This window comes from Camelus ferus, chromosome 2, assembly GCF_009834535.1.
Source record: "Camelus ferus isolate YT-003-E chromosome 2, BCGSAC_Cfer_1.0, whole genome shotgun sequence".
NCBI classification, from domain to species: Eukaryota; Metazoa; Chordata; class Mammalia; order Artiodactyla; family Camelidae; genus Camelus; species Camelus ferus.
In genome coordinates, this window is record NC_045697.1 from 87205468 (window position 1) to 87222061 (window position 16594).

The window sequence follows — 16594 nt, forward strand, 5'->3', positions numbered from 1 at the left end:
TTTCTCACTGACTTTACGAGGCCTTCAGCAATTTTCCTTGGGTTCAGTTCATTGTTTCTCAAGTCTCTTATTTCTGAAAAGCAGTACTTCCTATTTTTGAAGTATAACTGCTCGGAAGACTTTTCCTATTAAGTTGTTGTCCTGTCAGTCACATTACTCAAGCTGCTATCCATATAAGGACCGATAATTTTTTCTAGAGACTAAGAACAGAACTGTCTGCCTGACAGCTTGTTTTTCAGAGACACTCTGAGATTAAAATTGGGGTCAGTGTATGAGGTCTTGGTGCTGCTGCTTTTGAATCTGATTTGTACTCAGAATGTTAGTTGTCAAAAACCTCTTTGTGATTAATTTCCTTGTATGAAACCACTGAAAACGGAAAGTAAATATGTTTAAAAGTAGAAAACTTAATAGTTGAATATTTGTCAAAGAAATGGAAATGATCATCAAAACTCTCCCTAAATTCTACACACAAACAACTGAATAAACTGACACACCTCCCCAAGTTGAATAGGTTTTACAATGTACTTTCACCAAACTTTCGGGAGTTTGTAGTTCCTGTCTCATGAATATATTAAAAAAAAATAAGTTGAGTTGAGAGAATGCTGCCTGGCTAGTTTTGTAAGCTTGTACAATCTTAATTCCAGAAGAATAGTATAAGAAAGGACGATTGTAGGTCCATCTCACAATGACAAGTGTGAAAATTCTAAATGAAATATTAGCTACCTAAATTCCAACAATAGATTTTTTTTTTAATGTAGTATTTATCTCTGGAAGGCGGGATGGTTTAGTACCAAAAATATCAATGAAATCTATTAATGGTAAAAATACATAAATAGATTAAAAATTCACATAATTATCTAAAAGAATGCTTACAAGGTATTTGATAAAATTTAACTCCAACTTATGACTAAAAGAAAACCAGGAAAAAGAAACTTTACAAGCTTGATGAAGGTTGCATACTAAAACCTATAGCAAACATCAAAAATTTAAACTTTAAACAAACTTTAAACAAAACAAGACAAATGTACCTGCCAAGACTGATATTCTTGATATAGATATGACTAATCCAATAAGAAAAAAATAAAATGAGATAAAGATAGAGGAAGAGGAAGAAGGGGTAAAAGATAAAAATATAACAGACAAAACAGCTGTCATTTGGAGATTATGTGATGTCTCCATAGGCAAACAATTAGGACTAGCAAAAAGCAAGTTAAAATACTTTCAGGAATCAATGGTTTTGTTTTTCCACATTAGCAGTAACTACATTTCAAAATTCACAATAGTTAAAAAAATTATAATGCATTTAGACATTAACCTAAAAACTGCATAGCAAATTTTAAAACTTTACTGAAGGATGTGAATAAAGACTTGAATAAATGAAGGGTTATATCATATGCATTGGTGGGGGACATAACAACATAAAGATGTCAATTCTCACCGAGGACAATTCCAATTAAAATAATAATGGGATTTTTTGAGACCTGAATAAAATGACTATGATGAAGGAACAAAAATCTACAAGTAGTTAAGTCTATTTGAAATACATCTGGAAGAAGATTGAATTTTGATTTTTTTTTATACTAATTTTAATTCATTTTAATAAAAGCAGTTTGGAACTGGCACAGAAACATAATCATACTAATGAAACAGGTGGGTGCTCAAGAACAGACTCAAAATGAGGAAGAGGTATATTGCTTAGTAGTTTCTTGGAAAAACTGGTTTATTAGATGAAAAATATACAGTTGGGCCTCTACCTCACATCATGTACAATATGAACGGCAGAGAGAACAATGGCCAACCTAGAAGTAACAGGTAAAAGCATAGTGATAATAAAAGAAAATATCAGAGAATATCTTTGTGACCTTGGTATGTGAGAGAGCTACTTAAACCCTTTCCCAGAAGCACATCCTATCAGGGATAAATTGGTAGCTTTACAATGTCAAAACTGAGGATTTGTGTTCAGTGAATTACAGGGTAAAACAAAACTAACATAAAAGTGACAGATTAGACGAAGTTACCAGCAACATCAAAGACTGAAAAGAGATGCATATATGGACTATGAGAAATGCTTGCAAATTCAAGAATAAGAATGGGAAAGCAGTGTATATATAAAAGTAGAGGTTATTCCTAGGCAATTCATGGGAGGACGTTTTTGAACAGCTACGTATATGAAGAGAGATGTTTAACCATATAAGTAATTAGACAAATGCTTACTAAAATAACAGTAACATACCACCTCACATCCATCTAAGTGAGAAGAAATTTTTGGAAAACCAGTAGGTAGATCAACATGTAGGTGAAAATTTGGGGTAATGGGCACACTTAATGACTAGTGGTGGGAATCTAGACTGATGTAACCAGTCTGAAGAGAACTCTTACAATCCTCAGTAAAAGTATGTGTATAATTTGTCCCCTAGTAGTCCAATATTTGTGTGCACATTCCAGTGAAACACAGCTGAGGTCTATGATGGGGGTATATAGCCAACAGTGTGGCAGAATTGTTTCTGGTAGCATAGAGTTGAAGATAACATGAGTCTTTCACTAGAGAGATGGTTAAGTAAAATGTGATGGATGCATTCTGTGAAACACTGTGTAGCAGTCAGAAGCAATAAAATAACTATACTGGCAGTGCTCTCCAGCCCAAGACCCCCAGGAACAGACATCTGTTGTGGAAACAAAATGGGTTTATTACTCATCATAGGGAAGGGTGACACACACTGTGGGGAACTGTGAAGCTTCTCAGCAAGAGAATGTTTCCAAGGACTTAACAAGATATGAGCTTATGTTAGATGATTTGAAAGAGGGTTAAGGTAGGACTTTGCTCTGGTTTGAATACTGTCAGGAAGCAGAATTAATTCTGTGATTGCTTATTTTAATTAAATCTTATCCAAAAATGGTAAGAGTAGAACGCAGCAAAGCTGTTAATTGGCAAAGAAACAGCGATCACTCTTACTAGCCAGGGTAGGAAATATTTGGTTGTTTTTGTGGCTTGGACAATGTTCGTATGTCTGTATTCAAACATGATTATGTCCTAGTCTTGTGTTTGTCGTGATCCATTATGGTCACAGAGTGGCCTTGTCTAATGTTGATGTTCTGTGGAATTGTTTATGTTCAACTGAACACTTGAGTGTTAGGCCAGCTCTCAGTGACATGAAGGCCTTGCTGATAATACCAGGCCAGTTCCCTGATGTGCTCTTCTCTTCCACAGTGCTGTAACAGCATGAGGGAACTTGGAATGTGACATAGATTATTAAAAGGCCTGACAAGATCTATAGCATAATATTATTTATGTAAATTAAACATCTAAGTAAAACAAGGGTATCTGTATTATTCAAGGATTAATGTGTATATATAAGATTCTATACCAGATGCATAGGTTCTCATTTTTAGTGAGGGTAGAGAAAAGGGGCTAGTAGCCAATACTGAGATTGAAAAGAAATATTAAGTAAGAGAAGAGCCTCCTGAGGACCATTGTGATAGTATGCTGTGGACTGAGAATTATGATAATTCAGTTCCCAGCAGTGGGATCCAAAGGCCAATCTGTACATCAGCAGAAACGAGGTGGGAAAGAGTAGGAGCCCGTGGCCCAGCCTCGTGTTTGCATTGACTGCCCTCGCCTTTTGGGAGGTGGGGGAGGTGGAGTGCCTCCTTTAAGCTCTCCTAAATCTCTTTCATTTCCCCCAGCAGGAATGAGCTATTGTAATGATAGCATGTCGACACTTGCTGAAATAAAACATGCCCACCAGTGTAACATGAGAGCATTAATATTTCATGTGGAAACTTGATTTAACTTTGAACATATCCCAAAATTTTGAAAGTAAAAACAACACAACAACAAATAGCCTGCCTCATATTAGCTGCAGAGAAAGCTGGCTTGTTGCATCGTAGGTAAAAGATTTTTTCATAAACTATAAAATTAGGGTCTGTAATCATGTTATTATGTCTTCATTTGCTGTCTAACTGTAGAAAAGTGCTTGCGCCTTTAAGAAGAAAGAGACTTCCTATCCCCACTCCTGGTCTCTTATCAGTGATTCTTTGAAAGTACATGTCCTAGTGTCTTGAGTGAACTCACTTCAGCTTCTGTGATATTTAGAAGTAGTAGTAATAGGTATTAAGAGCGTAGATTTTTAATTTAGGAAGGGAAAAGCCTTAATTTTTATTTTGACAGTTTTCTGTTCAACTCTAAAGTGAACGTGCAGGTCTCTGTCTGCTGGGGTCCTCATGCTTTGCTCTGTCTCTTTCAGTGTTTCCATCGCATTGGGTCTCCTGGCTTCCTGGACATGTTAGCAAGATAAGGCTGATGCACCTGTGAAGGGCACTCTGCCTCGGGTTCTGACTTACTGTTGGTTCTTATTCTTCATTGACTCTGTTCTGGAAAGGGTGTCTTGATGTTATTTTTAAAATATTCTTTCTCTTAATTTATATCACTTTATGTTCAGGCAGGGGGAAAAAGTATACAATGATAGTTCTTAGGGCATCAAATCTTGTTTTGTCATCTCTCTAATTACTTGGGCCTTTATTAACATTATAATAGCAAATGTAGAACTTTTTTCTGTGAAGCATTCACAGAAAAACCCTGAAATTAGTTTTTAAGGGTAATTACTTTTTATTACACTACCTTTATAAATCCATGGCAGATCCCTAGGTTTCTTTTATGTCCACTAGTAAATACAATGAATTTTGATTTAAGAAGCAGACGTACTTCCATTCCCATTCTTGGACAACACCCTAATTGGTGAATTACTCTGGAATTTTGCTTATAAAAATATAAGCTGTGAGATCTCTGTATGGCTTCTGTTTTCTTGAGAGAGGCAACATTGTTTCTTATAAAACTTATTCGTTCAGATTTCTGGGTTTGATCTCTTGAAATTTCTGTGCTTCGTCTCTAAAAATATTTAGCAAATTCCACATTTGTTTTATGCAGATCAGGTTAAGAAGGAACTGTGTTCTCAAAATTGTGCTCTACATAAATTGTTCAGATTCACATTTTTCTGTGAAACAGTATTAAGAATGATAGCTCACAGTCTCTTTTAAACACATAATATGGCTAACATTATGTTTGCAGTAAAGAATACTAGAAAAAGTAATACTGCTGCAAGCATGCAAATAGTCTTTAATTTGACATGCCCCTGTGCTTCTGTTAATACCTGCAGATAGACTTCCCACAGCTGCATTGGTCCATTCCAGGTTGTGAAACTCATTTACACTAAAATATGAGTGAAAATGCTTGATCTGCCTTTGATCTTATGAAATAGGGAGAGCTAACAGACAGTGTTAAAATCTTATGCTCCTCCTTTCTCCCAGCCAGTTTTCCTTCCTAGACATATTTATGTTTTCTATATCCCCTACACCCTTGGGCCCAAGATTATAAAGCATAATAAGAAGTCAAAAAGAATAACTTTAGGGGAACTTTTTTCAATTCGTGTACTTAAGTGGACTAGGACCTTAGGCAATTTTCCCTGCAGATGCTAGCAATCTGGAAGGAGTAAAATGGGAGCAGACAGGTTGCTTCCTCACCTAAATCACTGAATGTGTTTCTTTGCAAACTTTTCAAATCATCAACTCACACACACTTTATAAGACTTTATTTAGTATCTCCATATCAGGAATGGAACTTGACACAATTTTCTGTACATGCACGCACACATAATAAATGTCACCCTCTTGCAACTACAATAAGAATTCGTGCTTATAGCATTGGACTTTCTGTTAAAATCATTAACTTGAAATAGTGTTCTTCACAGGGGAATTTCATCAGAAAGGATATAAGGTGTTTTAAGCATGTGATTGATTCCAAAGGAAAGGGAAAGCTAATAAAGAACTTAGTAGTATAACCATTGATTTAGCTATTTTACAGGTACAGTTTGGATCTAAAGTGATTTTTTTAAAGTCTCTTTAGCCACTGTGGTGATAGGAGACAGATTTCATATATAGAGAGGTTCATATGTGGTACATTTGGCTTTAAAAGTAATTGTGGTTGGCACTGTAATAGGAAGTCAGCTAGGGTCACTGATGACATCTAATACCCAATGTTCCTGGTAGGCATGGGCCAGCGTTTGATTTGTTCTTTTGAGGAGAGGTTTATATGTCTAGTTAGGCAACATAAATTCTTATTTTTGGCATTCACATTAGATTCTCTATTTTGGTTTCTATATTTTTACACACTATAGACAAGTAGTAAATCCCCTAATTCTCTAACCAGAGAAATTCCTGAGAATACAGGTGTTTAAAACTTGAAGTAAGATTACATTAAAACCTTTCACTAGTTTGAAGGAGAAAAGGATATTGTCTTTAATTCTCTATTTATAAATAACGTTTTGGCTACGTTTTAAAATTGTGTTTTATTACCTGATATACCAGGGGCATAGGGGTGTTATTCTTTTTGTTCTAAGGTCTCAGTATCTCTATTTTTCTTTAAAATGAGGGTCTGTAAACTTTTTCTGTCGAAGTCCAGAGAGTAAATATTTTAAGCTATGCAGGCTACATATGGTCTCTGCTGCTTCCCCACCGCCCTCGACTCTGCCATCCTCTTCCCTTTGCTCCTCTTCCTCTGTTTTTCACAACCTTCTAAAAATGTAGAAATCATTCTAACCTTGAGTAGCCTAAAAACCAGATTTGACCCACTGGCTGGTTTAAGTGAGCCCTTAGTTCTAGACCCAGTTCTGCCCCCAACTCACTTGTGATTTTGGGCAGTTGGTATGATTGGCTTCTCTGGCCCTTGTATGCAGATAACCTAGTAGTCTCTTCTAGCTTGCAAAATCTATGAAATACATATATATGTATACACACACACACTTGCTTTTGATTTATCATTTTAGATAAAGAGTTTAATTATTGCAGAAAAAGTTTGGTTGTGCTTCAAGTAAATTTAATTAATGCCCAGGTTAGTTATTATCAGGGCCAAGCCATCTGGCATGTGAACTCAGTGTCAGAAAGTCTGAATTTTAGGTGTTTGTTCGTTTGTTTGTCTGTCTTTGCCACTTACTAGCCTTTTGTGGTTTCAAGCAAGCCACCAAACCATCTGAGTTTCAATTTCTTCTGAAACTGAGGAAATGATACTAACTCCACCTACCTCTTAAAATTGCTTAATTTTCTGCTTGTACTGGAGATAATCAAAATGCTTTCTAAACTACAAAACATAAAAATCATTCTTTTAAACTACATGGTTTTATAACTAAATTTCCCTTTATAAAGTTTATTATATGAAAAATGCTTTTAATTTAAAACTACTAGCTTAAATAACATTAGCCATCTAATCTAACATCTGGAAAACAGTAGAAGATCACTGGCTGGTTTGCCAAAGCAGCAGTAGCTTTTTCCCACCAGAAGTTATACCTAGATTTTGATTGTACTGTTTCTTTTCTAATCATATTATATGCTCTCTAGACCATACATAACTAGCTGAGTTCTTAATATAATGCCTTGCACATAGTAGCCACTCAAATATCTGCTGACTTTCTGTAGGACCTTAGTCTGCCTAGGCATCAGATGTTCCTATTTCCTTTTCAGCTGTAAATAATTACATTTTTACACTCAGAGTATAAAACTGTTGCCTTTCCTTCTTTCATAGTTGTTATTAAAGAAATTCTCCACAGATGTTTAGTCCATTCCCTCAAATGATTCCCTTTTTTCCCCCTTCTTCTATGGCAGGAGAATGAAAAGAAAAATATTCCTTGAGACTGGACAGGTTTTGTGCAATTAAAAGATAGTTAATTCCCAGTTTACTTTTTTTTTAAACCCCCTCCCATCCGTTATTTCCATCAAAAGCTTCTTTAAACCAATTTTCATGTAATAAAAGCTATACCTTGGTTAATGGAAGTTGATCTGGGTGGTGGGGGCAGGTGAGAAGGAAACTCCCTAGAAATCTGAGATGGATTTCTCAGATTTATTTGCTTTTGTGTTATACACAACTTAAAGGGAAAGAAAGCAGAATAACTTAGTGTAGTACTCCTCAAATCTAGCTGGACGTCAGAATCACCGGATGAACTTTGAAAAAACACAAGGGTTTTCTGGCCCTGCTGCAGACTTACTGAATTAGAATCGTTGAGATGGTCAGACCTAGGAATCCATATTTTTTAAAAGATCCAGCTAGATTTGAAAACCAGTGAAGTAGTTACTACTATGGTCTGTAGAGGAAGATAGATGTGAGTTTAAATTCTGGCTGTGTTATTTACTTCCTGTATGAATTTGAGCAAATTATTTAACCTCTCTCCAAAAAGTTAAAGATAATAATAAAATTTTATCTCATAGACATTTTCAAGGATTCCATGAGATAGCATAGCACTGAAATACTTCACAATAACACTCAGTAAATCATTTGTCATTGTTGTATGTGATTGTATTATTATTTTTCCTGACAGATACTGTAGCCTTTAGGAAAAAAGGGTTAAACAGAATTTAAATTTTGAATATAATCTTATTTGGTAGAATTTGACTAGAAATTTACTTCATAGCAATCCCAAATTAAATTAGTGATGCCACATGTGAATTTTCAGCCTTATTGATAGCAATGGGCAGCTATATGTTCACTCTGTAGTTTTCTTATGGAAACTTGGTACTTTTTACAGCAGTAGTATGTATATGTTGCTAATAGGCCAAGAGAACAGTCATGTCCATTTGGTAAAAATGATTTAGAATTCAACTGAATGCAGTAAAAGAAAAATTGAAAAGAAAGAATGCAAACTTATTTTGTGTTTACTGCTTGATTTCCATTAGGCCCCACCTGAATGTTTTTTAAGACCAAAGCCACAACTGAATCTGCTAGTGCCTGCAAGAATTTTAAATATGCATGTTAATTTTAACAAACATTTAGTTTTCTTTAAAAGTGTGATTTCAAATACTATACCAGCCAGAAAAATATCAGTAATTCATATGTGTTAAAATAAGTATCTGTACAGACTGCTGTTGTTTTTAACATCCTAAAAAGAATGAGATCCTTTTAAAGTATTTATCCTTTATGTTTATGTATACTTTGAAAAAATAAGTTTTATCATGAACATAGGAGTACTTCATGCTCTATTCGTCATTATCTTGCTAAGTATTGTCTTACAATTGAAAAAGATTATTTGCCCAGTAGTTTGAATGTGTGTTATGAAACGTTGAACTGCTACCACAGCTGTGTATTACTGAGAATATCCTTTTCAGTGAGGTCTTGGGCAGCCGTTTCTAAAGTGAAAATGTGCAATGAAAAGTTATCATTAAAAATAGCCAATTATGTGTAGAATAGATAAACAAGATTATACTGTATAGCTCAGGGAAATATACACAAGATCTTATGGTAGCTCACAGAGAAAAATTGTGACAATGAATATATACATATTCATGTATAACTGAAAAATTGTGCTCTACACTGGAATTTGACACAACATTGTAAAATGATTATAAATCAATAAAAAATGTTAAAAAAAAATAGCCAGTTATGTTGGGTCTTTGGTTAGATTGAAATTCCCAGGGGTAACTGTGTAAGTTAAAGCATTGCATTGATAAGTTTTTTTTAAACATTTTTTATTGATTTATAATCATTTTACAATGTTGTGTCAAATTCCAGTGTAGAGCACAATTTTTCAGTTATACATGAACATACACATATTCATTGTCACATTTTTTTCTCTGTGAACTACCATAAGATCTTGTGTATATTTCCCTGTGCTATACAGTATAATCTTGTTTATCTGTTCTACAATTTTGAAATCCCGTCTATCTCTTCCTACCCTCCGCCCCCTTGGCAACCACAAGTTTGTATTCTATGTCTATGAATCTGTTTCTGTTTTGTATTTATGTTTTGTTTGGTTTTTTTTTTTTTTTTTTTTTTTTTTTGATTCCACATATGAGCGATCTCGTATGGTATTTTTCTTTCTCTTTCTGGCTTACTTCACTTAGAATGACACTCTCCAGGAACATCCATGTTGCTGTAAATGGTGTTATGTTGTCAGCTTTTATGGCTGAATAGTATTCCATTGTATAAATATACCACATCTTCTTTATCCAGTCATCTGTTGATGGACATTTATGCTGTTTCCATGTCTTGGCTATTGTAAATAGTGCTGCTATGAACATTGGGGTGCAGGTGTCATTTTGAGGTAGGGTTCCTTCTGGATATATGCCCAGGAGCGGGATTCCTGGGTCATATGGTAAGTCTGTTCCTAGTCTTTTGAGGAATCTCCATACTGTTTTCCACAGTGACTGCACCAAACTGCATTCCCACCAGCAGTGTAGGAAGGTTCCCTTTTCTCCACAGCCTCTCCAGCATTTGTCATTTGTGGACTTTTGAATGATGGCCATTGTGACTGGTGTGAGGTGATACCTCATTGTAGTTTTGATTTGCATTTCTCTGATAATTAGTGATATTGAGCATTTTTTCATGTGTCTATTGATCATTTGTATGTCTTCCTTATATACAAAACAGAAACAGACTCATAGACATAGAATACAAACTTGTGGTTGCCAAGGGGGCAGGGGGTGGGAAGGGATAGACTGGGATTTCAAAATATAGAATAGATAAACAAGATTATACTGTATAACACAGGGAAATATATACAAGATCTTATGGTAGCTCACAGAGAAAAAATGTGACAATGAATATATATATGTTCGTGTATAATTGAAAAATTGGGCTCTAGATTGGAATTTGACACAACATTGTAAAATGATTATAAATCAATAAAAAATGTTAAAAAAAAAAAAAGGAGATTATGCCAAACTTACTAGTGGGTTCTCTGTTATTGGAAATTTACTCTAATTTTGGTGGCAAGGCATAAGCATATGAGAAGTGGTTAAATGTGTCTCTGAAGTTTACAACATTAGTTCAGAATGCAAGAAGACATATCATAAGATGTCAAATGATTTTACAGATCAACTTAAAACCAAAAGCAGGACTACTGTTTTGATTCTTGGTGGTCTCATGGTGAGACTACTAACAAATCAGCATTATCCGTTTCATGCAGCAGAAGTGCTATACTGAGAAAGTATTTAAAATGTACTGTGGGGAGCACCTGTGAATCAAAATGGCAAGTAAATGACTAATTTTCCCCCAAGTCAGTGGTTCTCAAACCAGGATGATTTTGCTCTCCAGGGGACATTTGATGGTATAAAGAAGTATCCTTGGTTGTGGACTGGAGAGAGATATTTCTAGTATCTACTCGGTAGGGCCGGGGATGGTGCTAAACATCCTAAGATGCACAGGACAGCTCCCCTCAACAAAAATTTTATGGACCCAAATGTTGGTGTAGCTAAGATTTGAGAAACCCTGCTCTATGGTACAGTGTCACCACTCTTCTAAATTTCCTCTGCCTTTTATAGGAAATTTTATTCATCTGTGATTTTCTGTTTCTATGTTGTTTCTTTATCATCTGCTCAGAGTTGTAAGTTTACCACAAGTGAAACCTGGATCATACACGAGAGACCAAACCATGCCATAACCCAGTTTCTCATAAGTGGTTTCCTAGAACAGCCTCTTTTTCACTCTGCTTGAACCATTCAGATACCTTTTCTTTAGGCTTTTCCAGCCTATACTAACCCCAGAAATTTCCATTAACTCCCAACTTTCACCAGTCATATTCAGATTAGGTTTTTTAACCACAAGGTAGAAGCTTTCACTGTGCACATAAATATTAAGATGAACTCTCCAGGATGGCCATACCCTGAACAAGCTTCCTGCCACTGTTTGTTTCCCTTCAGTTTCCCACTCTCTTTGACCACTGCTTCAGCCTTCATTCCTGATCTCTGCCTTCCCCTTGCCTACACTGACCTATTGCCTGAATTGCTTCTACTAGTTTCATCTGAGTTAATTTTTTTTAAATAGAGTATAGTTGACAATGTTGTGTTAGTTTCTGGTGTACAGCATGATTGTTTTACAAGAATATATATATATTCTTTTTCATATTCTTTTCCATTATAGATTATTGCAAACTATTGAATATAGTTCCCTGTGCTATACAGTAGGACCTTGTTGTTTATCTATTTTGTTTATAATAGTTTGTATCTGTGAATCACAAACTCCTAATTTATCCCCCCACCTTTGGTAACTATAAATTTGTTTTCTTTGTCTATGAGTCTGTTTCTGTTTTGTAAATAAGTTCATTTGTCTCATTTTTTTAGATCCTCTGTGTAAGTGATAGCATATGATATTTTTCTCCATCTGACTTCAATTAGTATGATTATCTCTAGGTCTGTCCATGTTACTGCAAATGGCATTATTTCATTCTTTTTTATGGCTGAGTAGTATTTCATTGTATAAATATACCACAACTTCTTTATCCAGTCATCTGTCTGTGAATATTTGGGTTGTTTCCATGTCATGGCTATTGTAAATAGTGCTGCTGTGAACATTGATGTTATGTATCTTTTTAATTGGAGTTTTCTCTGGATATATGCCCAGGAGTGGGATTATTGGACCATATGGTAACTCTATTTCTAAATTTTTTGTAGGAATATCCATATTGTTTTCCATACTGGCTGCACCAAATTACTTTACCACCAACAGTGTTAAAAGGGTTCCCTTCTCTCACCCTTTCCAGCATTTATCACTTGTGGACTTTTCAATGATGGCCATTCTGACCAATGTGGGATAATACCTTATTGTAGTTTTGATTTGCATTTCTGACGAGTTAATTTTAATCTTATCTGTTTGCTAAGATCAGTTGATTATTGGAAATACCCTCTTCCTACATAATAGTCCCAGGATATTATAACAATACTGTAATCTCTTTTTTTTTTTTTCAAAAATGCACATTGGTTTAAATGTTTACAAGACGAGGAAGAAAAGTTCCTGATGTTGCTATATGCACCAACATAACAGTTGAAGTGGTGGCTGCATATCTCTGCTTCAGTGATAGCACTTTTGGCATTATACCAGCATCCAAATGAATTCCGGAAAAATATGTGTCACATTTTTGTTTCATCAGTTTTCCATCTCAGCACTAATGATCGAGGCAAAAAATAAAGCAGTGTGCTTTCTGTATCTAACCTCATCTGATTTCCTAGTCATGGCCAGATTTCACAGAGATGAATAGAGGACTTTGAAGTATCACTTTTCTAGTTAGATATCCATCTTTCCTGTGTATGTTTAATAGAGCCAGCAGAATGAGAAAGGGTCTGAAGGATACCTCTATCTCTTCTCTTCCTTCTGCAGTGAAAGGACTTCCTCTCATAGATTAGTGGACAGGGGTTAATAATAGAAGTATTCACAAGAATAAAAGAAGAATTGACTATGCATGAAGGAAAACAGATGCTCCTGGAGGTGGGTTTCTCAGATACAGTCATCACTTCTATACTGTATAGTAGTATTGGGGATATTTTGTTGTTCATATTTTTTTTTACAATATATTCTGTTTCATTGTGTGTATTGTAGATTGTTAATAAGCCAATTTATAGGTGAACACTGCCTCATATTTCAAGATCTGTGCTTACAGCTAGGCTTCCCCCCTTTCACTTTGATGATACAGAGGGGCTCCAGCTATTTGCTACCTGAAAATCGTCTGAAATAGTGCAGAGATTTAAAAAACTGCTCCCATGTAAAACTTTGCAAAGATGTCACTTTCTGCCCATACTCTAATAAATGCCCTCATCTTGCTCTGTAGGAAGCAGTTCATGTAATGCTAACTTCTGATAGATTTGTATCAATTACATGCAGTTTGACAGAAAAATTCAGAAAAAGTAAAGAATTGGGGCATTGTTTGTATTCGTTTAGTGGTTTTAAAAGTGGAATTACTATTTAATTCATACAAGTGATTCCATACACAGAAGAAATGTAAGCCCTGTCTTTAGATATTTCTGTCAAGTATTACCAGTTTCACAATGTGTCACTTCTGTGAGAAAAAAATGTCTTAACCGATTAGTTTGGGTAAAGGAACTGAGAATGCCCACCTCAACTCATTCTGGGCTCTGTTTTTTCCTTTTGGAAATTCTTGGAGGCAGAGCTTCCAAGGTGCCTACTCTACTGTGCTGTAAACTGACACAAAAGGTTTTGCCCCTGAGGGGGAGCCTGCAGTCAGTGCATCGAATTCAGAGGTGAAGTGTTAGGAAGCCATGTGAATGTACCATTCAGCTACATTCTCCAGTAAGAAAATACATATATTGATCTCCATATCTCTTACTCCTCTGGGTTCTTATTCTCTCATACCTACCTCCCTCACTGTCCTCTTCCAGTCCCCTGCTGTATCCAGATAGGGGAAATAGGATTATTTTGTGACCTCTACCCCCAACTCTAAAAACTTTAAGAGTATCTTTTGCCATTTTTCCTATCACTTTGTAGATCTTCACAGATTCTGATTACTAATCCTTTGTCAATTATATGTAACTCAGATATCCTCTCCCAGTCTTATTGCTTATCTTTACCCTTTATGTTTTATGTGGTCTTTTATTGTAGAGGAGTTCAATCAAGTTTATCTGTCTTTTCCTTCTTGTGTTCTTCATGTCTTCTTAAAGAAATCCTTCTGTTCACCCAAAATCATATTTTCTATTCAATTCTTTCAAGTTTTACCATTTATATTTGGATCCTTAATCAGTCTCAAGTTTTTGATGTAATATTCAGTGCTGCAGTGTAAACAGTTGTGCATCACCTCTTACAGATATATGTTGTCCAATACAGAGGCTACTAGCTATTTAAATTTAGATTGATTAAAATTAAAGAAAATTTCAAATTCAGTTCTTTAATCTCACACTTCACCACATTTCAAGTGCTTGATACTCCCTTGTGGTCGATGACAATGCTGTTGGACAGTGCACATACAGAACATCATCACTGCAGTAAGTGGTCTTTGCTCTTCCCTGGAATCTTTACTACAACTCTCTTCTTAGTGAGCTTTGATTCCAGTTCTCGCCTCCTGACCCATAAGCATGTTGAAAGGGCAGCTAGCTTCTTAGCTCTCAATAGCTTCTTCCAGGAATGAGATCTGCTTCCAAATGAAAAGCTATTCTAAATATAGGACTTGTGTCTATACTCCTCCTTCTCCTAGATCTTGGCTTCATTATTACTTGTTAGTTCTCTGATTTCTTCAAATAGATGTTTTTCTCCAGTTTTTCTAGTTATTCTGAGCAGGAGTGTTTGTTCAAATTACCTAGATCTCCATTATTTAAAATGCAGCTACCCAGCATTCAAGCTTGCATTCCTTAACTGAAATACTGTTTATTTATATAAAGGTTCAGTTGTTTTTATTCTTAATTTTCAGCTCACTCTATTTGAATTAAATATATTTTATTTTAAAATCAATATATTTTTCTTCCTAAATCCAAATCTAGTTTCCTATTCTACTTTTGATTAGTCCTGTCGAGTAAATAAACCAGTCCATTTAAAGATATGCCATATTCAATATTAACTTTAAACATAAACATAAATTATAGTAGAATACTTGCTTAACATTTCTAAAGTACCCATGTGAATAAATAAGAAATGTCTATGCTTTATCTGAAAAAGTACATTGTTCATTTATTTTTATATGTTTTGTTTGCTCACTGATTAACTTTAATTCTTCTGAGGATACCAGTAAACTCCATGTGAATACAAGTCATCTTAGAAATCCAGAGTTTTACTAGAAACACGATTTTGTGGGGGAGAACTATAAACTTTGCAGATTAACACAGCAAGAACAACTCAACGTGACACACTGAAACCAAACTGCCTGATGCTGATCTCAATAAGGCGATGGTTCCTACAGGTACACATTAATATACTTAGTAACATTAAGCAGTGCTACCAACTGTAAAATAAGTACTCCAAGCTTCAGTGCCTTTGAAAGCATCTAGGAAATTACAGCATCTTTAAGGTTTCTGTTTTTTAAACACTCCTTAAAGTTACAAGATTTTTATATATTTACTCATATGAAATGTTGGCCTTTAATACAACATGCAGAGAATATGACTGAAGATAACTGTTATTGATTAGTCCTAATAAATTTTTAGTTGTTTGATGTTTTAATGATAAATAACAAGCTTCACTTTAATGCACCATGGACAAGAGAAAAGCATAATCTTCATTTAATGGCCAATTAATAAATGATTTAACATTTTAAAGCACTTAATAAGGATGAAAACCACAGCAAAGGTGTTTGCCGGTATGTGGTTACCAGAGAAGTTCACTAGGTCAGAGTAAAAGCAGAGATTAATCTTAACATCTAATATGCAGTGCACCTTTGTTTCTTAATCAAAATGCAAACAAGGACGTAAAATACAGAATTGTATTTTCATCAGAATTTAAACCAGACTTGACATCTTTAAAACATGCCTCAAAATTTAGAAGTATAGAAGTGTCATCACTTACAAGAAAAACTAACACATGCATAGTCCATCTCAATCATTCCTGAAAACAGACCACACACAAACTTAAAATTTTAAACTTAAAAAGCTTAAAAAGCTAAGAGGGCTTTAAAATGTAAAGGGAGAAAAAGGAGACTTGACGGCATCAGAACTAATGTCCTCTTAGGTACTGAAAGGAAAGGTGTAGTGTAATAGGGCAAGTATTCTTCCATCAGCCTCTCACTTTACTTTCCACTTTTTTAGGGTGAGAAAGTAATTAATTCTCTGTACTTTATTGAATCATAAGGCTTTATTAATCAACAACTTGAAATAACTTACATAAAATGTCTTTTTATTGGGACTT

General features: G+C 35.0%; 1 protein-coding gene across 5 annotated transcripts in view; it reads left to right on the forward strand.

The window, feature by feature from the left end:
• Nucleotides 1-16594, forward strand: part of SPATA5 (spermatogenesis associated 5) — a 300435-nt gene that overhangs the window by 168513 nt on the left and 115328 nt on the right. Inside the window, exon 15 of one of the 5 annotated variants that reach the window (XM_032462988.1) lies at nt 13130-13153. The exons of the other annotated variants lie outside the window; for them this stretch is intronic. Within the exon in view, the coding sequence (XP_032318879.1) occupies nt 13130-13132 (3 nt within the window). The 3' untranslated portion in view covers nt 13133-13153. Of the gene's footprint in view, nt 1-13129; nt 13154-16594 lie in introns of those variants that run through there. 5 annotated transcript variants of the gene reach the window in all.